This window comes from Callorhinus ursinus, unplaced genomic scaffold (assembly GCF_003265705.2).
Source record: "Callorhinus ursinus isolate GAN/ISIS: 27379988/994484 unplaced genomic scaffold, GSC_fseal_2.0 scaffold11, whole genome shotgun sequence".
Lineage (NCBI taxonomy): Eukaryota > Metazoa > Chordata > Mammalia > Carnivora > Otariidae > Callorhinus > Callorhinus ursinus.
Window position 1 is genome coordinate 30,705,579 of NW_027397073.1, and position 23,433 is coordinate 30,729,011.

At 35.7% G+C, this 23,433-nt stretch overlaps 1 protein-coding gene and 1 non-coding gene across 2 annotated transcripts in view; both read right to left on the reverse strand.

Moving 5' to 3' along the window:
* The window catches only part of PIK3C3 (phosphatidylinositol 3-kinase catalytic subunit type 3), a 132,954-nt gene that overhangs the window by 14,137 nt on the left and 95,384 nt on the right, over nucleotides 1–23,433 (reverse strand). Inside the window, exons 21-23 of the mRNA XM_025886650.2 lie at nucleotides 23,069–23,143; nucleotides 9,382–9,550; nucleotides 2,982–3,072 (exon numbers count right to left, since the gene is read on the reverse strand). Of these exons, the coding sequence (XP_025742435.1) occupies nucleotides 2,982–3,072; nucleotides 9,382–9,550; nucleotides 23,069–23,143 (335 nt within the window). The remainder of the gene's footprint in view (nucleotides 1–2,981; nucleotides 3,073–9,381; nucleotides 9,551–23,068; nucleotides 23,144–23,433) is intronic.
* LOC112835384 (U1 spliceosomal RNA) lies at nucleotides 4,743–4,900 on the reverse strand. The gene has a single exon (XR_003211199.1). It is a non-coding gene; the product is annotated as a U1 spliceosomal RNA (small nuclear RNA).

Consider the following 23,433-nt stretch of genomic DNA (forward strand, 5'->3'; position numbering starts at 1 on the left):
TCCAAATAAATAAATAAATCTTTAAAAAAATTAGCATGATCTCTTTGCTCATTTTTGGAAATTTGTCTATCCACCGTGCTTTAGTTATACTAGCACATAACACTTTGCTTTATATCAATATGCATTATTTTTATTAGACTACTTGGATAACTTTGTTCTAAATTATTAAAAGGACTAAAGCAACTTTTGTGCAAGCTTCCCATGGCACAAAGCAAAAGCACACTAACCTACTACTACCAGATACTTAATGTTTGTGATTGATGATCATATGTTTTAAATTGTGATTCCAGGGGCGCCTGGGTGGCTCAGTTGGTTAAGCGACTGCCTTCGGCTCAGGTCATGATCCTGGAGTCCCGGGATAGAGTCCCACATCGGGCTCCCTGCTCAGCAGGGAGTCTGCTTCTCCCTCTGACCCTCCCCCCTCTCATGTGCTCTCTCTCTCTCATTCTCGCTCTTTCAAATAAATAAATAAAATCTTTAAAAAAAAAAAAATTTTAAATTGTGATTCCATCTCACATTTTTGGGCAATTGTGTTTTCTAAGAAATAGACAAACATGATTAACAAAAATATCATGTATTCCATATATAAGTATTCAATTTTCAAAAAATTAAAACAAAACTGATATATACTAAATAAAGTTATGGAGACAAGAAAACATTGTTGCGCTTCGTTACGATTACTCAAATAATTTAAATAATCTGTACTTCTCTCAGCCTCAAATGTGCTACTATATTTCCCTAGTTGGTTTCCATTCATAAGGTCAACACAAAAATTTTCCAAGTGGTAAGACTTTGAAGTAATGTTAGCAACTGTTATTTCAACAAGGTATAAAAATCTATACTTCTTAAAAAATGAAATATATGACACAAATTTTAGCCTTTTCCAGAATAACTTCCCAATATTATTATGACTTTAATGTCAAATTTATGTTGTAAATAATTACTTCATATTCTTAATAAAACAGTAGAAAGCAAAGAAACCCTTTATGAAAAATCCTTTTGGGGAGATATATGGTGAAATGCCTTTTTTTTCAAGGTTCATGTAATTGAAATTAGAATAAACAGCTAAGGAGTACCAGTCTAAAGAAAAATAACTAATACACATGCTTTTTTTTCTTCCCAAAATACACTGCTTTGTGTGCTAAAAGACAGTGCCACTAACATAGCTATAACAAAAGGGCACTGTCCTTAAACAATAAAATCAATGATTTTCTAAAAGAGAAACAAATAAAAGATCTAATAAGAACAAGAACAACACAACTAGCAGAAGAAATTGGAAGACTCAGTTTAGCAAATATTCTTAGAGAACTTTCATAAATGACTTCTGAATACGAGTGAAATCAGGGAAGAGTGACTATGTGACCAGAGATAAATGGATTTAAAATACACAACAAAACAAGTCCTGAATATATCAATGCAAAAAAAAAAAGGAGGGGGCAACAATATTTGGAATCTAATGTACCCATCAATTACAGCCAAGGAAATTTTCAGCAACCAATTATATTTCCTAATGAATGAGTTTTAGTCAATAAATAAAAAATAAATGAAAAAAGGAAGTCATGTCAAAAACCAGTATGATGACTAGTCTATTTCCTATGGGGAAAAGGGAGTTTACTGGAACAGTGCTTGCTGGATAAAATAATAAATGAAGTCTTAATAAGAGCATAATATTCTTAAATGGCTCAACGATAAAGTATTTCCATTAAAACCCCCTCTTAATACTTGTGATAGACTTACAAAACTAGGTAAAAGAGATTCTTACTTATGTTTGCAATGGTCTGAATATTTGTGCCTCCTTCCCCCCAAATCCATGTTGAAATACTAATGCCCAATGTGAAAGATATTAGGGTAGAGCCTTGGAAGGTGCTTAGTCATGAGAGTGGAATCCTTATAGAAGAGATCCCATGGAGCTCCCTAGCACTGCTGCCACATGAAGGTACAAGAAGACTTCAGCCCCAAGATGTCTCTCATCTGACCATACTGGCACCCTGATCTTCGACTTCTAGATTCCAAGACTATGAGAAATAAATTTCTGTGGTTAATAAGCCATCCATTCTTTGGTGTTTTGTTATAGCAGCCCAAATGGACTAAGACAATGTTCAATCCAGAGGAATCTTTCTAATAATGTTCAGAGTCCATAATGTCAGAAGTTACAAGCTTTTTAGTCCCAAGTATTATTTTCATCGCCCATAGAGACTCCATCTCTGAGATTGCTACTGTCCTTTAGTAATTGTACACTTCTGCAAGGCAAAAAACTATACTATCTTTCAAGTTCAATATTGGTAATCACACTGATATTGAAGATAATCTTATGTTATCTTTGGATTTAAAAAAAGTGCTTTCTACATACTACCTCCAACTGCCCCCTGCCCTCCCCCGCCAAATCAGAGAATCAGAAGCTAATTCAGACAAAAATCTTCAAATGTGCTGTCCTTTCTCCCATCCCTTGCTAGAATTCATGGTACAACAACTCTGAATCACTGTTCACCTACACAAAGACTATCCTTTTTTCTTTTCCTTGTAGGCCGAGTTAAAAGGCAGGTCTCTACCTGTAAGCAAGGATATGGATGGGAAGGATAAAGAATGGCTCTTTTCTCCCAGTTAGGATCATTAATAGTTTGTCTCTGCTCTTTAGCATGCATAGCCCAGGAGTGCCAGGAATCAGATATCCTATCAGAATTATTAAAGAAGTGCTAAACTTTCTAGAAAAAAGAGCAAGGGTCATAGATACAATGGAGATTTTCTCTGTAGATACAATGACCTAGTCATGTGATTTTGGGTATGAACAGAACTGGCTGCAGGGACTGGAGAGGCTACCGCATTCTGGAAGGTAAAAAAAATTACACAAAGGGTCTCTTTCTTAATTTATGTTACTTAAGAGTCTACAGTCAGGGACATCAAGGGGAAATGGGTTATTAAAACCTTAATATCCTTTATATATGAAAAGTAGACTAATATACCTCACAATGTATAAAAATTACCTTTTTCACAGTTTTATCTGGTTCAAGAGCAATATCTGGAATGTTTGCATCCACCATCAAGGAGAACAAGTTCAAAATCAGGTTAGAATACCTAAAGGAAAGTGGGAAAAAACAAAACAAAACAAAACAAAAAAACAATGTGTTAGACTTCTGCAGTTCTTTCTCCTGTAAAGAATACTCCCAGAAGTAGTAGCTGTACTTGGATCTTTACTATTACTCCTACAGAATATAGAATGTGCCATTATCAGCTGTCTCAATGAAAAGTATCTTATTCTGGGGTCTTGATATAATGCCCTTTCTAGGTCCCACACTATGGGATAAACTTTTGGAGTAGCCATCTAATGGCATTCTTTTCGTTCTTACAATAAGAATATTCTTTTTAGGAGAAATCTAAGGAGAATCCACTCTATATCTAATTAGCATTTAGTGAACACTGAAGATCTGTCTTTGCTAGATGATGTCAAAAATCTGCTACTGTAAGACTACCTCAGTGTGTCATGGCTAAAGGAATGAAAGAGATACACTGTCATCTCTCTAATCATTCAGAAATATCCCCCAGGGATATTAATCACCATTTTAGGAACTACAGAGGCTTGTCTGGATATAAGCAATCCTAAATGAAGGAGAAAATAGCTAGTACTCTCTTACATTAAGGATAGGCTAGATATATAAATAATATCATCTTTGGACTATGCTGTCCCTACAGGAACTAAAGGTTTATCCTCACCAATCCTCAAACTCTTCCACTTCCTCTCTCTCTAGAAAGAATGGTACTATTCCAAATGTTCATTTCCAGAAGTGGAGCCTTGTGGGGAAAGGTGTAAGTGTACCCTGGGCACAATCCACCTCCTGCTCCAGAATACTCTCCCCTTAGACAGTTATAATTTTTCTGGATGGCTCTTAGTGACAAAGGAGAATCAGGTTTGACTTTGGGGATGGATGTGAGTAAATGAAGCTTTGTTTTTAGGCAATAAAGGCTTTTAGCTGATCTCAGTAAAATTATCAACAAGTACCTTGCATGTCTTCTCTAGGGATGGAGGTCAGGCATTAGGTGATACTAGCCATCTACTCATCCATTATATAAAAAGGCACAACTTGTTCCCTAAAAACTGGCTATTGTTGAACTATAATGATAATGGAACTTGCAGACAAAAATAACTATTCATATAAACTTCAAATTACCTTTTTATCATTTCTGAATTTTATACTGTCCATGAAAATCTAGAGGGACTATAGACAGAAAAAAAAAGAGGGACTATAATTAAAACTAATACCTTGAAGTCATCTTCTAATCAAATTATGCCCTAACTCACTTATAGTAATAGCTAAACAGCTTTAACCTAGCTTTAAGTTACTAATTAAAAAAAAAAAATTACCACAGATGTTATTCCATTTCTACTCATATAATAATTGTATTTATTCACCCAACAGATATTTACTGAGTATTCACTCTATACATTGTTCTAGGCACAAGGAATACAGTGAGGAACTGAACCAACAAGGTCCCTACATTCATGAAGTTTACATTCTGGAAGAGAATGGGGGACTCACAAAATAAAATGAGAACATAATTTCACACCTGGCTGACTGATAAAAAGATTTAAAAAAAAAGAAAAATCAGGGAAATGGGTCAGAGATTGATAGGTTAGGGGGAGAAACCATCTTAAGCAGTGACGATTTTATTCTAAATGCGCAGGGAGGCAGCAACTGAGTAAAGTGTGGAGTAACACACTCAGATACGCATTTTTATTTTATCTTTTTCAGGGGAAGTGTGAACACAGTCCCCCACTACCACAAATTATGCAGCTCAGTTTCCCACATTTGGGGGGATTGCAGGGGTGAGCACATCCAGAGTGCAATGAACAAGGCTCATCCTAAGAAAACCACCTTCATGATCATGGTATCTCCCCTGCAAGTAGGAGATACACATTGTTAAAAGCTCGCTGTCTAGGGAGAAAAGAAACAATACAGATATTCTCAGGCTGTACGTTGGAGATGAAGTGGAAAACAGTTGCTGATGGTTTCAACGGAGCAAGGGAAAGGGAGCAGAGGAACTGAATGTCACCAAGGATTCAGCCTAAGCAATGGGAAACTACTGTTGTTCACAAAATAAGAAAGAGAATGAACAAAGAGCAGGATTGGGGACAGGGAATCAGTAATATTCTGTTTTAGACATACTGAGTTTGAAGTGCCTACCAGATTCTTAGTCAAGATGTCAAGTAGACAAGAGAACTCAGAGGGGGGACCAGGGCTGATGTCATCAGTTCAAAACATCAGCATTTGGATCCTAATGAAAGTCACAAGTCTGGATGAAAATGCTGATAGAGAGTTTAGGGGGAAAAATGATCCAGAACTAAAAGGTTAATACTGACAATGGAACTTCTAGACAGTTGAACATGTAAAGATCAGACAGAAGAGGGAAGAAATCAGCAAAGCAGCAGAAGTAGCCAGCAAGGTAAAAAGAAAACAGAGGAGTGGGTTACACCAAATCTAAGAAAGGTTTTCAGGAACAAAGAAGTACTCAACTGTGTCAAAGATGCTAGGAAGAAAAGTGGCCACTAGATTTGGTATAGGTAACTGTTTATCTTGATAAAATTAGTTTTAATAGTAGAGTAGGGAAGTCTTATTGGAGAAGGCTGAAGGAAGAAAAGGAGGCAAGTTAGTGGAGACAGTGAGAACAGACCTTTTTAAAGCAGATGGGCTGTGAAAGAGAGTAAAGAACTAAGGCAAACTAAGGTTTGGAAGTTGCAACAGGGAGCAAGGAGGGCATCAAGCTTTGAGATATGTAGGATATGGAAATCAAGAAGATCCACTTGAGAGGCCTGCAAGGACCATGGGAACAGCAGAGTACAGCCAGCTGCTACGTATTATGTCATGAAAAAAATACGTTCTTTCAATGAACCCTCAATTATTCACACTCTGCTCTGTTGACTATACAGTTTTTCCCAATCTTGCCATAAGGGATTCTCAGGAATATATCACAGGGTAGATTCACAGAGTAACACAGGGAGGGGAAAACAAAGCTCAATTTTGAAAGGGATATTTCAGAGATTCTCAAAACTGGAGGTCCATTAGATTCACCTGGGAGCTTCTTAAAACTATTAGTGCCTGAGCCCAATCCCAGACCAAGTAAATCTGATGGGCCTCAAAACTGTTTTTCCCCCTAAAGTTCCCCCAGGTATTTCTAATGGACAGCCAGGAACTATGTTAAAATGCTTGCCTTCATGTAAGCATACGTGTGTTTCTTTTTTAAAAGGCAAACATTAATGTTTTCTGGAGTATCTGTTGGTTTTAATTTAGCCATCCATGCTGCTATTATTGTAGCAAAGGAAAACAAAATGTAAATAAATATAAAATGGGATATTCTATAAGAAGCTTAAACATCCAATTACTTTGTAGAAAATCTGTCACTACCTTAATTGTATTAATCCTTTACTATGAATCCTGTTGCTATGAACCTGCATTTTCCATTTAAGATAGGGCACATGACCCCCCCAAAGGAAAGTATATATTAAATAGCATAGTCATTCAATATTCTACCCAGAAAAAAAGATTTAAAGGTTACTAGACATCTTTAAAACCATTATCAAAAGAAAGTATAAAGTCATCCAAAGATGGTCTAAATTGTTCATCGAAAACCTTCAATACTAAAAATAGAAATGCATTTAACTATATCAAGTGAGGTTTCCTATAGTGTTCCAGAGGTCTATTACCCCTACAGTATATCCACTTGGCATGCAATAAATATTGAAGAATCCTACAAAAAAAAAATTTATTTAATAAGTGTACTACTTCAAGGAGGGAGAACAATGAAGCTAATGATGAAAGGAAGTATGATCAATAAAGTCACGGCTGTTTGGTAACTATGCAAACATTCTCAGACAACGTAAGAACTTTACTTGATATAGTCAAATGCATTCCTAATTTCAGTATTTTTACTGGAAAATTTAGGCTGTCTTTGTATCCTAAGTGTCTATTAATGTTTGGCATATACGTGGGTTAAGAGAAGGAGTTATGTTTTCCTTGGACACAAAATATTTTAGCATTACTCTTGCCATGAGACAGTATTCAAAAACCAAATTTACCAATTACTGGTGTATTAGGTATTGATTAATAAAAGAGATGATAATACATTTTGTTACATGAAAATCAGAACGCCACAAAATGTGTTCTGACATCTATACAATTGTAACCATTCATAAGTTAGTTCAAAAGGAACTGCTCTGTTTACATGGTCCAATGTTAGTGAATGGTTTCTTGCTGCAGAAAATGATCAGCCATCAATAAAAAACCATGAAAAGAAGGTGGTTTGTCATACCTATAAACCGTAATTTTAAAAAGTGCCAAATAACCTTAGCTCTAAACACACTTTTAAGTATCAGGTTAATTCTTATGGTATAAAGGCAATTTTTTACTAGCAGAACAATGTTCTAAAATACAACATTAAAAAATAAATGTTGGGGGCACCTGGGTGGCTCATTCAGTTAAGCGTCCAACTCCTGGTTTCTGCTCAGGTAATGATCTCAGGGTCGTGAGATCAAGCCCCACGTCAGGCTCTGCGCTCAGCATGGAGTCTGCTTGAGATTCTTTCTCCCTCTCCTTCTGCCCCTTCCCACTGCACTTTCTCCCTCTAAAGTCAATAAATAAATAAAATCTTTAAAAAAATTAAAAATAAGAAAAATAAATGTTGATTAAAATATTAGGGTCTAGCTGATCTTACCCAAAGTACAGTGAAATTTTAAAAAATAAAGCAGTTTTCATGAAGACTTAACATAAAATTATTTAGATTAATCTGATTTTTCTTAGTAGTGATGAAAGTTAACTTTGGCTCCATATTAATAACCTGCCTGTATTCTCATTCTACTGAATTGCTATTAATCCACTATCAATGACAGTTTATAAAGCACAGCTTTCCTTCTGCTTTCAGTAAGATAGAGCACCTTTGACATTTCTCTAGTTATCACTTCATATCATTCTGTCTGCCTCATCACTGACAAGGCCATGTTTCCATCTAGTTTTCGGTAGGCTTTGACTATTTTAAATTAAAAATCCCAGATATTAAAGTGGAACTCTCATCTCATCTCTCTGAAAGTGCTTCTGCATCAACAGACAAATCAAAGAGCACTGATCTCATTATTCTTTCAGCATTTCTGGTAAGTAAAACTGAGTCACTCTGCCACCTAAAGGAAAAATAGTGTGGCTGTTTGTAACATGCACGTCAGAGTTTGTGACACATGGTACAGACTGAGTTAACAATGGTGGCCTATGAGTCACTGCGAAGATGAAATCTGATTAATAGGTACAGCCATTCTCCTAGGACCAGGAGCATCAACATCATCCAGGAACATGACCTCACCCCAGATATGAAGCAGAAGTTCTGGGGTTTCTCATATAAATACTGAAGATTCTCACTTAATAAACATACAGAGTGTCTATGTTCTAACCATTGCATAAGTAACTGAGGTTACAAAGACAAACAAGACAGAGCCCACGTGCATAGGCAACTTACTGTCTACCGGTCATATATTTTCAATGAGAAGAGATGTAAGAAGGTATGTGGCCTGGGCTGGGAGTTTCTGCATAGTTAAGTTGGGTCAAATGATCCTGTCATTTATGACTAATCACCGGAGCCATGTCCTAAATTTAACAAGCATGACTTTTTTTTTTCCTGATGTTAAGTCCTAAGTAAACTAGGATGGAGAAAGCAGAGATAGAGTGGCATTGGAGAAAGAAGAAGGGATAGAGAAAAATCAACTTTTTTCCTTTAGCAGGATGACTGATGCGGTGTTAAAGAGACAAAATCATATGTAACATTTATTCTTCCATCATTTAACAAACTTCTAAATGCTCCTGAAGAACAACAGAAACTAAGGCTGATAAAGTTGCTACAGAATAAAAATGAATGGATTAGTATCACTTTAAATAAGCTAAATACTTCATTCTTTGATAAAGAAACAGGAAGTGAGTTTGGGAGAAGGAAAAGAACTCAACATCGTGATTATAATCCTTCAAGACTGGCTTCAGGGAGATGTGAATGGTTATGAAGCTTCTTAATCTTTTCTCCATCCCAGCACTGTAAAAGCACACATAGTATATTTTACTAAAATGATTATAACCCACTGATTTTGAAGCCTCCATGTTTGCCTAATCTTATGGAATGTCAGCTTCCTATCTGGTGGCATTTAGCAATCAAATAATTAGTGGGAAAGCAAGAAATTCTTTTTTCTTTTGCTATCAGACTGTTTATCAAAATAGATATTAAATGTGCATTAAGAAATACTTTTGCCCGTGTCATTCTGGAAAAGAGTGATGTTAAAGAATGTATACATTTGAACAACTCCTTTTCTTGCTCTATGAAATGAATTTATCAAAATTCTTTATGTTAAGCAAATCAACTTACCTTCGAAGGTGGAGAAAAGCCGTGTAACACTGTTTACGGAACTCTTGGTACTGCTCACTCTGGGTGCCCCCCATTCCTTCTACCATTTCTTTATTCAGCTTCATTGGAGGAGGAAGAGGCTTTGGATCCCGACCCAAAATATATCCGAAGTCTATGTGGAAGAGTTTGCCTGGATATTGATAAGAAACTCATTTGTTTCCAGAATTATCTTTAAAAACTGAGAAGGGGATATGTCATATAATTGGTCTAAGCAGTGTCTCTTCATAAAGAATATCAATTCATGATGAAGTCTATTAAATTGTTTAATCCTCTAAACCCAGGCTTGGGAGTGGTCTTCAGAGCATTCTGCAGTTCATTTTAACTTACATTTATTCAGATGAAACTACAGTTAAAATAATCTCAGAGTAATATTAATTTATATTTCACTTTTAGATCTTCAGAATCAAAGACAGCCAAAGGCTAGATAACTTTTTAATGGATTAGCAGAAATTAGTATCTTGTAGCAAATTTTTCATGCTAAAGTTTACACAAACTCCATTCATAAGCAGAAGACCTTTTCTTTTAAGTATTGCTGAGATGAACCCTTTAACTTATCACTATTCCCCTTACCAAAACAAAACCAAATCCCCCAAATTTCAAATTACATTCTTAGCTTCAGCTGAACCATTTTCAACTAATCCATGTCACTCAGTAGCTGCAGACTAGGAAGCCACAGTATTTATGTCCGCCAAGAGCTAAAGACAGCTGCAGTGCCCATGAAGACAAACCCTAGGACAGTTACCTAAACCCATCATTCACTTTAGAGAATGATTCACCACCACTGATTTCATAAAGCATCCTGTGACTTATAAGTAGGTATAAAAGAGGCATACATTTTAACAGAAAAAATAGCCCCCTGGATCCTACAACCCAAGCTTCACCAAGGCAGGGATTTATGCCCATTTTGTGTATGGCTGTATCCCCAGCCTCAGAATAGTTTCTGGCACACAGTAGGCACTCACTGTTGAATGAAGGAATGAATTCATTTTAAAAAGCCAGTCAAAAATCTCCCTCGTGCAATCTGCCCACTCCTGTTTGTCTTGTGATACATTATATGACCTGTTTTATGTGAAAACCTATCCTCCATCATGTACTTGGGAAGTTCAGGTACCCCCACCCTGTCAAGGGCTGCAGCCAAAAACTTTCCTCCTTCAAGTACATGTATTGAGTTTGGGCATACTTCTGCCGCCTTGCAAAATATTTTTATACATCAATTCTACCATTACCATGTTAGCTAAACTCTCTACCTTTTTCTCTGAGCATCATTACTGTTACTTGTGAATATTATACTCCATCATTAGGTCACTGTTGGAAACAGAAAACAATGTGACTCTAGGTGTGGCCATGAAGTCCCAGGTGAACAGTGATGCACTGGCAGGCCCTCTGAGTCAGCCATGTAACTGCTCTTTAGTACAACTAACACCTTCATGTTTCACTCGATCAGGTATGTGACCCTGACAAAGCCACTTAATGTTTCTAAGCCTCACTTTCTAAACTGCAAAACAGGTTATTACTATTAATTACCTCATAAGACAGAATTAAGAGAGATAATATACTTAATACTTAACACACTACCAGGTACACAGTAAATGGTCTAAATGTCTGCTGTCATTGTAATTATTTGCAACTAAGCTGTAGATGAGTGTGTCAAGCAAAATAACAAAAAAAAACCCCATTTAAGTCAAGGATGATTATATCTATAGTCTCGTCCCATTTTAGAAGCTATGTCCCTAAGAGGAACATAGCTGTGGTTTTGCGTTAGCAAAACCAAATCAAGCTATTTAATATCTAACGACCAGGTCTTTTAAAGGTGCTTACAAATGATTATCTTAAATATTTCAAATATCACCTTTTAAAAAAATTTAAAATACTGAACTCTGTTCAAAAATAAATATTAATAACTACCGACTTAAAGATGTTTAAAATATACTGAACTGGTATTTATGTCCCTTAGACCTGAGACCACAACTGCCAGGAATTAGTAAAATTAAATATTAAAGGGATAAGCAATCTTATTATTTGCAACTCTTCCCAGGCACTGTTTTTACAATGAAAAACTAAATAATACATTAAGTTGGAAATCCTATACAACTTTGAAAATGAGAAAGAACTTCAAATTTGCCAAGGCCAGGTAATAAAAAAAGGTCCAAATTTAATCAATAATGATATTAAATTTAAGTAAAATTCATAGACGCTGGTGCTATTTTCACACAACAGTAAAGAAAACTATCCTGAAAATGATCTGGAGTACAGAGCAGACATCGTACTACATCTAGGACATGGAATTCATATATAAAGAGAAACAACAGTTTACACATGAATATGCGTAACAAGTATCCAAAGGTTTAAACACTATCAACACCTGGCTAGAGAATAAGTGGCCATTATCAATGCAACCACTGCACTGAAAAAAAGTTTTCCATTTATCCACATCATCTCCCTGTCTTTTTTTTTAAAGCTTACACCAGGCTTAAAATGTTCTGTTCAAATTGGGGAGCTGATGGAAGTCTCATTAAGAACTTTTTAAACACATGTGTCTATCTATTATAGTAAAGGACAGATGGGAGGTGAGGGGAGAAGGAACTATAGTCAGATAGAGAGAGCAAGGAACCTGTAGAGAATTAAAAAAGGGTGTTGTTCCCCCCCAAAATAACAAAGTAACAGCTTAGCAAAATGGTTCCTCTAGTGCACACCAGGGCCACTACCTACAAGGCTCACATCTGGCACGCATCTGGTAAGGAGTTACTAGTGAGGCTCCCACCCCACCTTTTCGTATCAAAACACTTCAGCGAAGTGTGTAATGAAAGTATTTGTTCCCTTAGCTTTCTCCCCCAAGCTAAACTCTTCCTGAACCATTAAGAGTCTTATAATCAAGAATCTTGCTTTATTTATTTTTGTATAGTACTGAAACCTAGGGTAATGCCTAGCAGGCAGAAGCACTCAGTGTGACTATTTTGCATGAATTTAACTAATGATATCTCAATTTCACATTTACAGCTTAGACAACTTTTAAAAACATTGTTAATACAAGAAATTTCCTTCTAGAAACCACAGAGTTCTTACATGTTGTTTTGTTTTATAATTTTTGTAGCCTCGTTTCCATGAAGACCTATAATAAAATTAATAGAGGCTGAGTCTGGATCACCTAGATCTTTACTACTTAGTACTATCCTGTGATTTCACTGTTTTTGATTGGGTTGGTATTAAACAACAAGGCTACTTCAATTGTTTCCAGCTAACACTAAGGGAAGCAGAAGTGGTTATACCTTGAAATTACATGACAACATCCTGAACAAACAAAGGTTATAAAGTAGTTCAAGGAGAGAAAAGCAGTTGAAGAATATTCACATGGGATATGATATTAACAGCACTCTGAACTCAAACTCACACTATACTATCTGTACCATATGCACGCAACAAGTGACAATTTAATTTCAACATTACTTCATCTGTCACATTAATGTTGTTGGATTACATTTTGCTAGTCTGTAACATGATTTAATTTATAAATCTGTTTTTACCCTATAGTTATAGAAGAGTACATGCATAAGAAGCTAATACCAGGTTCTATGTCATACATACTTAAGATTATAAAATGTAATATCAACACAATGGGTTTTACTTCTATTTAAAACAGTTCTGTGTGTTACTCATGACTGAAAAACACCATTTCAGAATTCTAAAATGGACTTCAGAGGTCCCAAACCACAATAAGTTTGATTTCTGGGGAAATCCATAGACTTCACCAAATTCCCAAGGGAAGCCCATGATTCCAAAAAGATGAGAAACTACTTTCAGAATAAGGTCTTTGATAACTGTAGTGCTTACTGGGAAAGCATCATCTCCTAATGCTTTAAGGTTCAAGGGAATATGCAATCACTGAAATTTCCATGATTTGGTAAAAAGTCCCTGATCAACTTCTGTTAAGGATTTCACTGCCTTCAACTAAACATGTATCCTCTGTTCAGCTAAACTAACCTCTTCATTTTGTGCTTTACTCTCACTCTGAGTTCCCATTTGTCTTTTACAAATTTTTTAGACAAATACCATTCTACCCTTCAAGAGTTAAAGAGATGAGAATTTTACAATATTATAGGTACAGATAAACTTTCCTTGGTTTTGTTTAATTATTTAAATAATGTTTTGTTTTGGGGTGGTGGGTGGCTCAGTCAGTTAAGAGGCTGACTCTTGGTTTGGGTTCAGGTTATGATCTCAGGGTTGTGGCATCCCGCCCCGTGTTGGGCTCCATCCTCAGTGCGGAATCTGCTTGAGGGATTTCTCTCTCTTGCCCTCGGCCCCTCCCTCCAATTTGCACAAGCTCTCTCTGAAATAAATGAATCTTCAAAAAAATATAATGTTTTGTTACCAATATAATTTCTAATGATACTCAGCACTTAAGCAGATAACCTAACTGACCAATCTTTGATTCAAAGCTGATTTTTTAAAATAAATCATGTAATCCTAACATCAAACTGTATCAGCCATCACACAAGGCTTATTTAATGGTATCCATCCTTTAATAGGAAACCTAGCTCCACTTTTCTCCATTTCACTACAGGCATTACTGGAATTCCAATGTCAGCTCTGTATCACTGCTTGCAAATGGAGAGTATATTTCTATCCTTCTTGTAAGAAAACTCTCAAAGAATAGGATTACTGCTTAATTATAAGGCATAAAAGATTCAGTATCTAACAATGAAACCATTATTATGCTTTGCAAGTTCAAAGAGTCATGTATTCTGAAAAGAGGCTATTAATGTTTTAAGAAAATTCATCTGTTGATACCAAAGGGAATGGCTCTTTTAAAGTAAATGTCTAAAGTGAAACTTGTGATGATTTTAAAAATGCACTTCATGAAATTAAAAAAAAAATTGTTTAAAAAATTCAGAAAGTATGGGCTTATTCAAATCTATTAACAAATCTATTAATCTTAAACAGTCAAGAGATACAGTGTATGTAAAACAAACTGAATGTTGATTGTAATTACCTTCTTTTGTCCCTGACTTGCAATACGAAGGGAATAAGAGGTGTTAATTAAATTTCCCTGTTATTTGAATAAGTGACAATAACTTATTTCTAAAATAGTGGTTCAAAGAGTTTGTAGTTCTTGGATTAAAGAGAACAGATACTGCTGAAATGAACAGCATTTCATAGTAGAGGTTTTTTTTTTTTTAATTTCCCTTTTGTCTATCCAATAATTACATATGACCAATCTCAAGATTGTTTTTATTCCATTTTTTCACACCTCTGCTTAATCCTTCTATTTGACTCTCTTCTTCTGTTCCCCATAATCCAAACTCTATTTTTGAAAATCCCACACAATCCCCAAATTCAAATATTCTTCCCTGCCATTCTACTCTATAGTAAGTTTCCTACTCTTCAGCTTCTTTGCATACGACCCGACATTTTACTATTTTTCCATAAAATGCCTTTATTTCTTAGATGAATGTTATATTTTTCTTATGTTTTCTTATGTGAATGTTGAAGCTGTCCTACCATGAAACCTAGGAAAAAAGAAGGTGGTGAACAACCACTTATTGATACAATGGAACCTATATTTTTGGAATTAAAAATACTCCTTAAGCTACACTCCCAAGACTACCAATGCTTAATAGTTAGTTAAGCCCTTACAATATACTTGGTTAGAGCTATTTTCACTTATAGTTAAAAGCACAGTAGTGATGAAATATTTTTTAGTAATAGTTTTTGAGTAATGAAGAACAATAAGACATTAAGTATAGATCAGTATAGACGTTCCAATTATCTGCTAAATATTTCATTTAATTTTTTTCACATTCAACTGTTAAGACCTTAGGTTTCTTATGAATAGGGACAAAATTAAGCTAACTAATGAAAAGGGGGCAAACTATTCAAGAAAAACAAATTTTTAAATGTTACATATTTTCATTTTTTCTGTAGTCATTAAAGCCAATGAAGGTTTTATTCCCTGAAGTATTCTTTTCTTCTGGAGAACTACTTTAACATCTAAAGCAGAACAGAAACCCTTTGAAGATTAAAACAACAACAACAGCAATAAACCCCCCCAAAAAATGGCCTTTGATGATCAATTCTAAAATTTTGTGTCTCAGGGCCCTTTCATGCTCTTAAAAATTATGGAGGACCCCAAATAAGCTTTAGTTGGGCTACCCCTATTGTAGTTACTGCATTTAGAATTAAAACTGAGACCCTTTAAAGATATTAATCTAAAAATAATAAATCAACAAGATTTTAGCATTTTTTTCTGATTAATAACTATTTTCTAATACAAAATAAAATTTGGTGAGGTGAGTGGCACTCCCTACATTTTGCAAATCTCTTTAATGTCTGGCTTAATAGGAGACAGCTGGATTCTCATATTTGCTTCTATCTATTATGATACATTGTTTTGATTTAAGTAAGAGAAAAGAATCCAGCCTCTAAATAGATACGGACTCTTAGAAGGAAGGACAATTTTAATAACCTTTTCAGATAATTATGGGTAGTTTTCTTTGCTACTGAAACCAATTCTCGGACCCTACCATATGTACTGAATCAGAAACTGAGCCTGAGGCCCAGCAATGTGTAATTTAACTTGCTTTCCAGGTAATACTGATACAAGCCAAAGCTTGAGGACTTCTGATCTACTTTATACTAATACAATTCTCAACCGCAGTTAGGTCACTGTGGAGCGGACAGTGGCAAGGTAATCACCCCACTGAATTAAAACTTATATTCAGTACTAATGGTTACAGTTTCCCTGTGTTGTACAACCCCATTACTTTAAAATTTGACACATTTTTTTTCAAAGGGTCACTATAAAAATGTACTAGCTTTTTATTAATCTAATTTATGGTTGCTAGTCTATGATGGAACTTAAATGTTCTAAAGTACATTAAAATTTAACCCTCTCCAAAATAATTTATTGCAAAAGAAAACAAATACAGTGTCTACCCAGCTTTAAGATACATATCACCTAATAAGAAAACTTAAAAAAAAAGTAATATCCTAATCTACAGTTTTACGTCCATTGAATTAAGCTTTGCCATGTAAAAGGTAATACAAAAGGAGGTAGATGGATTTGTCTCCACAATGTGACCTTAAACCTATCTAACCAACCTATATATTACCTGCAAAGGCACTGCTTATTTCAGCTTCTGGGTACTTTTACTGGAATGTGTGCTTTTTTTCCACTTGTATCCCATAGAAACCCAACACATTCTTCATGACTCAGTCTAAGTTACTTTGTCCATGAAGTAATTTCCAGCTCCTTAGGCACAAAGAATATAGCACTTTATCATTTTTTATTACTTCTAATGAGAAGAAACGATGTCCTTCTAAAACAAACAAACAAAAAAAGCACCCTTTACAACAACCATTAACATTTTCTTTATGATAGGTTTCAGTAAACATAAGAAGGCTGACTTCCCCATACTGAATATTCAAGAAACTTTCAAAAACTCAGATTTTAAAGTGTCTAAAAAGAAAACTATTCACATGAAGGTTAAGTCCTTCTCATTATCTAAGCATCTAAAGTAATGATTAAAAAAGTATTAATAAAGACTAAAAAAGTATTTATGGATTAAAAGGGGTGGTCTTATGTGCTTGGTTCTTTTTTGCATATGTGACCTGAGAAAAACCAATCAAACTGGCAAATAATACTATGTCCATGGTCTATAGTAAAAATAAGTGTAGGCAGGAAACAGATTATTCTAGAAAACCTAAGGATGGATAAAAATGACATGAAAAAACTTAGTTCATTTATTCCTTTTAAAAGCATTTACTAGGGCACCTGGGTGGCTCAGTTGGTTAAGCAACTGCCTTCGGCTCAGGTCATAATCCCAGAGTCCCGGTCTTGAGTCCCACATTGGGCTCCCTGCTCAGCGGGGAGTCCTGCTTCTCCCTCCGACCTTCTCCCCTCTCATGCTCTCTCTCACTCTCTCTTAAATAAATAAAATCTTAAAATAAGTAAATAAATAAAAATAAAAGCATGTACTGGGTGCCTACTAAATGCATAAAATTTTTTTGCCCCCTTCTTTCAAGTCCCAGAAATAAATAATCACATTAAGAAAGTAAGTCTATAGATTTAGATTTTACAGTATATTGTACATACCAAACTAACTTAAATACAAACAGCTTAGGAAGCACGACCATTTGAATAGTTAACTAAATTCTTCGTAGGTAAGATTTTGAACTACTCTGTTATGCCCCAAGAAAAAAATAAAACACATAATCAAACATGTTTCTTTTCAAAATCTCAAGGTTTACCTTAAAAGACAGAAAGAATAAGATGAAATCAATGATCACATTGACTGTTTCTCTTTTATAAACCTTCCTATACTGGGGCACCTGGGTGGTTCAGTCAGTTAAGTGTCCAACTCTTGACTTCGACTTAGGTCATAATCTCAGGGTCCTGAAATCAAGCCCCACATTAAGCTCCACGCTGGGCATGGAGCCTACTTAAGATTCTCTGGTCTCCCTCTCCCTCTGCCCAACCCACCCCTCTCTCTCAATAAATAAATAAACAAAATTTCCTATACTACTAAGATAAAGAGCCACTCAAAACAGAATTTAAAAGGCAGTAACTTAAAAGTTTGGATTTTAGGGTGGGAAAAAGAAATTTTTGAAGTAATTTTTTTTATGCCTAAAATTATGACTCCAAATAAAAGCTACATAGGCCAAAAAAGGAAAGCATTCTTATTTCCTGGTAGTAAAACAAACAAAACCGTAATAGCTAGCCAGCCCTTAAGGAATGTTTACTATACGCTCAGTATATACAAAAACTCTACCATATTGTCTCATTCAACCCTCACACTACCACCAAAAAGAGGTCCTGTTATTATTTGCACATTCAGAAAAGAGACTGAGTCACAGATATAAACAACTTACCCAAAGTAACCCAATGGTGGAGAGGCAATTTGAACCCAGACTTTTTACTTTAGAGCCTGAATATTAACTCTATGTGAGACTGTTCCTCAAAATTAAAAAAGGAAGTGAACCAGCTTCATAAAAATTAAAGAATGATAAAGAAGAAAAGTACCCAGTTAGGCTAACAATGACTTTCTTAACTTCAAGCTTTCAGACAAAAGATTCAGAGAGTATTTATTACTCTGAAGTGCTGAGACAGACCAAAAAACCACCACTCCTCTCACTACACAAATGTACAACTCCAGATTGGAAGAGCCATCCTTAGGATCTACACTGAACTTTCCATTTACTACAGACACCTATCTCCTAGTTTCCACTTGTGAATGTTTTTCTGTTATTTATATACTAATATTAAATGTTCAATCTAGGGGACCCTGGGTGGCTCAGTCGTTAAGCGTCTGCCTTCCGCTCAGGTCATGATCCTAGGGTAATGGGATCGAGCCCCAGATCGGGCTTCCTACTCAGTGGGAAGCCTGCTTCTCCCTCTCCCACTCCCCCGCTTGTGTTCCCTCTCTCGCTGTGTCTCTCCCTGTCAAATAAATAAATAAAATCTTAAAAAAAAAAATAAATGTTCATCCTACTGTAAAGTCCCTTTATCATAAACAACAAAGTTTTTCAGGTACACTGGTCCTGTTTTTTCCCCCTCAAATTTAAAAAAATGAAAAAACAAAAAACAAAAACACAAAAAACTTTCCTGAGAGTTGAGATAAACTCAAATCATGTTCTATTTGAGCCCTGCCACAATCAGATTACCCTGGATAAACTTCTAAAAGCTTCCTCAAAGGACACCAACTCTGAAAAAAAATCACGTTTTCCAATCCCATTGTAGAGCTTAAATTTTTAATTTCTTGCCCAGAAAATACTATTTCACTGCATTAATAAGTTAAACACCACTCACTCCAAATTTGCTTCAGGAAAGCAATGTTGTAAGCGACCACATGGCAATACATTGACAAAGGAATTTCCAGACTTTCACATTTATGGTGGACACACATTGCCCTCTGCTGGACAAGCTGAGGATACTTCAACAAAGCAAAAGTATCCACAACCCAATACAGGCAAAAAATTTTCTGGGAAATCTGGAATCAAGACTCACATTTCGCATTTTTGCACACTATTATTGTATACATTTTACAATTCTTTCTATGCAATGAAACATGTTCCTCCACACACTCCTAAAGTTATCATTCTGACCCTTTTGAGTCTCATCTAAATTTACAGGTACAACAGCGTGTTGGGGGCAAATCCCCAAGAGATACCCAGTAAAATGAAATTTAGGTGTCTTCTTCCTCTCTGAACCACCTCTCTTACCAGGGAACTGGACATAGATGAACCAGTGGAACTGTGATTACCATTCTAAAAAACCACATTCATCCCAAAGCAGAGTCCTAGACACTAAACCTATTCAGGCTGGCAAATCAGAAGACAAAAGGTATTTTATTTTGAAGAATGGGAGAAATGTTATTTGTCATAAAAAAAAAAAAAAACTGCTCCACCAAGACTGAGATTGGAGAGTTATAGAAGAGAATCTAAAATTTTAACATGTCGCAGTCTGTGTTGAAGGCATAACGGATCTAAAAATATACAACGGAAGGGCTTCATGTTATTCGAGGCATTTTTAATTACAAGTACTTAAGTGTATTTCCTGCAATGAACCACATTCAAAATTCACTTTAAATATATAATAGTTGTCTAAACTATACAAAGTCTAATTACAACATATATGTAATTAATGTAACTTAAAACCTCTTTGAAATATGGACTTTCAGCAAAAAATGACTATAAGCACTATAAAATGACACAATGACTATAAAATGACAAAAAATTTAAAAATAAATCATTAAAAATTTTTAGAAGTTGAGGAATGCATTATACTTCCATTTATCTTGACATAATTGGTGTTTCCTTACATAATCTAATTTCATTCAAACTGAACTTGAAAATTAACATTTATCCTAGTAAGACTTAACATTGTAAATGTATGATATAAACTGATGAAACAACTAAAGGCAAGTTAAGAAAAAATAACTGAAAGAAATGCTGTTTCAAAAGAAAGAGAATGTATCTCTCATCTAGCACATAGTAAGTTTTTTATTTTATTTTTATTTTTTTATTATTATGTTATGTTAATCACCATACATCACATCATTAGTTTTTGATGTAGTGGTCCATGATTCATTATTTGCGTATAACACCCAGTGCACCGTGCAGAATGTGCCCTCTTTAATACCCATCACCAGGCTCCCCAAAGTTTTTTTATTTTTAAAGCCAAATTTGGAGCACCCTCTAGTGGAAAACTGGTGACAAGAGGCTTAAAACCTCTGCTTCAGAAATTTTATACTTCTAATTCCATTAAGACAAGTAACTGTGACCTGGACCACCAAAGTATATTAAATAGACTCCGCTTTCCAAATCTTATTCTTAAAATATCCCTACACACACACACACACTCTCATGTGACAGAGCAGTTCTCCAAGTCCAAAAGAAAAAGGTCTATTATTTATCAATTTCCAAAAGGAGACAAGATATGTGAAAATAACATTACAGACGTAATGCCACTCTATACAGCAGGTAATTTCACTGTAATTACAAAATGATTACAACACAAAAACAAATGGAATCACTTTGGTACTTTGATTCTTGTGGTTAAAAGATTTAACTGAAAAAGAGAGTTAAGGGATAACATAGGAAAACCTTTTCCAACTTACAATTCTCTCCAAACACACTGTAATGTTTTATCCTGTGCTAAACTGGTGAATTTGGCAAGAACCTCTATGACATTCCTTGGTCCTGGTTACTAAAGGGACTGCCTGGCCTTGACACAGATGTGGTTCCCACATGCAATTTCTACCACAGATAATTTGTCACACTAATTAAAACTAAATATATGAAATTCCAGGTGATGTGAATTAAGAGGGTTAATTATGTATTAATAATTAGACTACATTTGCTGTATAAAGTTACATTTGATGTGTTAAATTCTTGGTGTCACATTTTGAAGAAATTCTAACAAAACAGAAAATGTTCTTACCTGAGAGACCATTTTAAGAGTAACTTAAAATCTATTTTCTGTGGAAGGCTGATGAAACTTGAATTATTTAGCCCAGGGAAGAAAAGACTACACAGAAGAGCAGCAATATTTATTCATTCATTAAGTCAACAGTGATTTATCAATCACTTTAGCTAAGTGTTGTTCAAGGCTCTGGAGGCATGGTAGCAAACCGGATGGACAAGGTCCCAGCTCACATGGAACCTGCGTCCTGAACGGGAGATGATGATAAGAAGTCAACAAGCTCCACAAGGACCTGGATTTGTGTCTGTTCTGTTCTTTTTGGTATCCCCTGTACCTAGAACAATACCTGACACATAGTAGGTGCTCAATAAATATTTGTTGAATTATACAAAAAAGAGAGCTTAGGCTAGTGGCTAAGTGCTTTAAAGAAAGCAAAACAACAACAGAGTAATGGAGAAGGGCGGTGGGCAAGTATGCACCATTTCAGATCAGAGAATTAGAAAAGGCTATTCTAAGGAAAGGTCACCTGAACTTAGCCTTTAATAACCAAAGTTAGGCATGAAATGATTTGAGAGAAGAGTTTTCCAGAGAGAAAAACAACAGGGGCATTTGCCTGAGGCAGGAGTGGTTTGACATTGACACATTCAAACTGGTCAGTGTGGGCAAGCCACAACTTTACCACAGTACAGAGTTCAGATTTCATTCAAATAGTTTGGGCAAAAGATGTTGGTGGCTTCAAATGGGGGCAAGGCAGTGGAAATGGAGAGAGTGGGTAACTTCATGATCCATTTGGGAGAAGAGTAGACAAGATCTATTAATAGTTTTGATATGTGAGATGACACCTAGAGTAGAATTAAAAATGACTCCTAAGCCTGGGGCTTAAACAATTGGGTGGATGATGCCGCAATTTACTGAGATGGAAAAAATGAAGTGAGGAGCAGGTTATTACAGAGATAATGGAGGAAGCAAACAACTTTTACAACTGGCCACATAACTGGGATGTCAAATAAGTGGCTGGATATTTCAGTCTGAAGCTTCATGAAATGGACTGAAGTACAGAGCTGTAAGCTCTGTAAGCTGTAAGCTGTTTGCTTACAGATGGTGTTAAAGCCAAGGGGCTCAAGAGTTAACAGGAGGAGGGGGATGAGAATAATTATTCCATGAAACTCCAAGGGGAAAAGCAAAGAATTAAAGACAGGGATTAATGTGAGTTAAGTACAGTTTGGTAAGAGAAAGAATATTCCAACACTCTAACTAGAGCTGTACAGTAAGAGACTCAACTGCTTGCATACATTATGGGCTTTCCACCAAAGAAGGCATTTTCAGAAGGGTTAGATGACCACCTGTGGGGTTACTACTAAAGTGACTCTTGGGGGCACTGGGGTGGCTCAGTCGGTTAAGTGTCTGCCATTGGCTCAGGTCATGATCCAGTGTCCTGGGATCAAGCCCAGCAGTGTGCTGGGAAGGAGGGAGCCTGCTTCTCCCTCTCCCTCTGCCTCTCCCCCTGCTTGTGCTCTCTCGCTCTGTCAAGTAAATAAATAAAATCTTAAAAAAAAAAAAGGTGATTCTTGTAAGGGATGGGAGTTTCCTTCAAAGGCACCATAAAAAGGGATTTTTAAGACATATGATTTATTTTCACTTATGTAACTTGTTTTGTTACTAAGCAGATTCCACAGTAAAAATCACTGGCATATAAAATGTATATATCTGCTAGTAGCCATTACTTATTACCTGTTTTTGTTAGCAAAAGGTTATCCAGGTGTCTATCTCCAACTCCAAGGATGTATGTAATCACACAATATCCAGCTGCAAATAACAGTTAAAAAAAATAGTGAAAAACACATGCAAACCAAGTTAAACATACAAATGAATATATAAAAGCAATTTGTAGGGTGCCTGGGTGGCTCAGATGGTTAAGCGTCTGCCTTCAGCTCAGGTCACGATCCCAGGGTCCTGGGATCGAGTCCCGCATCGGGCTCCCTGCTCCTTGGGAGCCTGCTTCTCCCTCTGCCTCTCTCTCTCTCTCTCATGAATAAATAAATAAATAATCTTAAAAAAATTTAAAAAAACAATCTGTATTACTTTAATTTCAATTT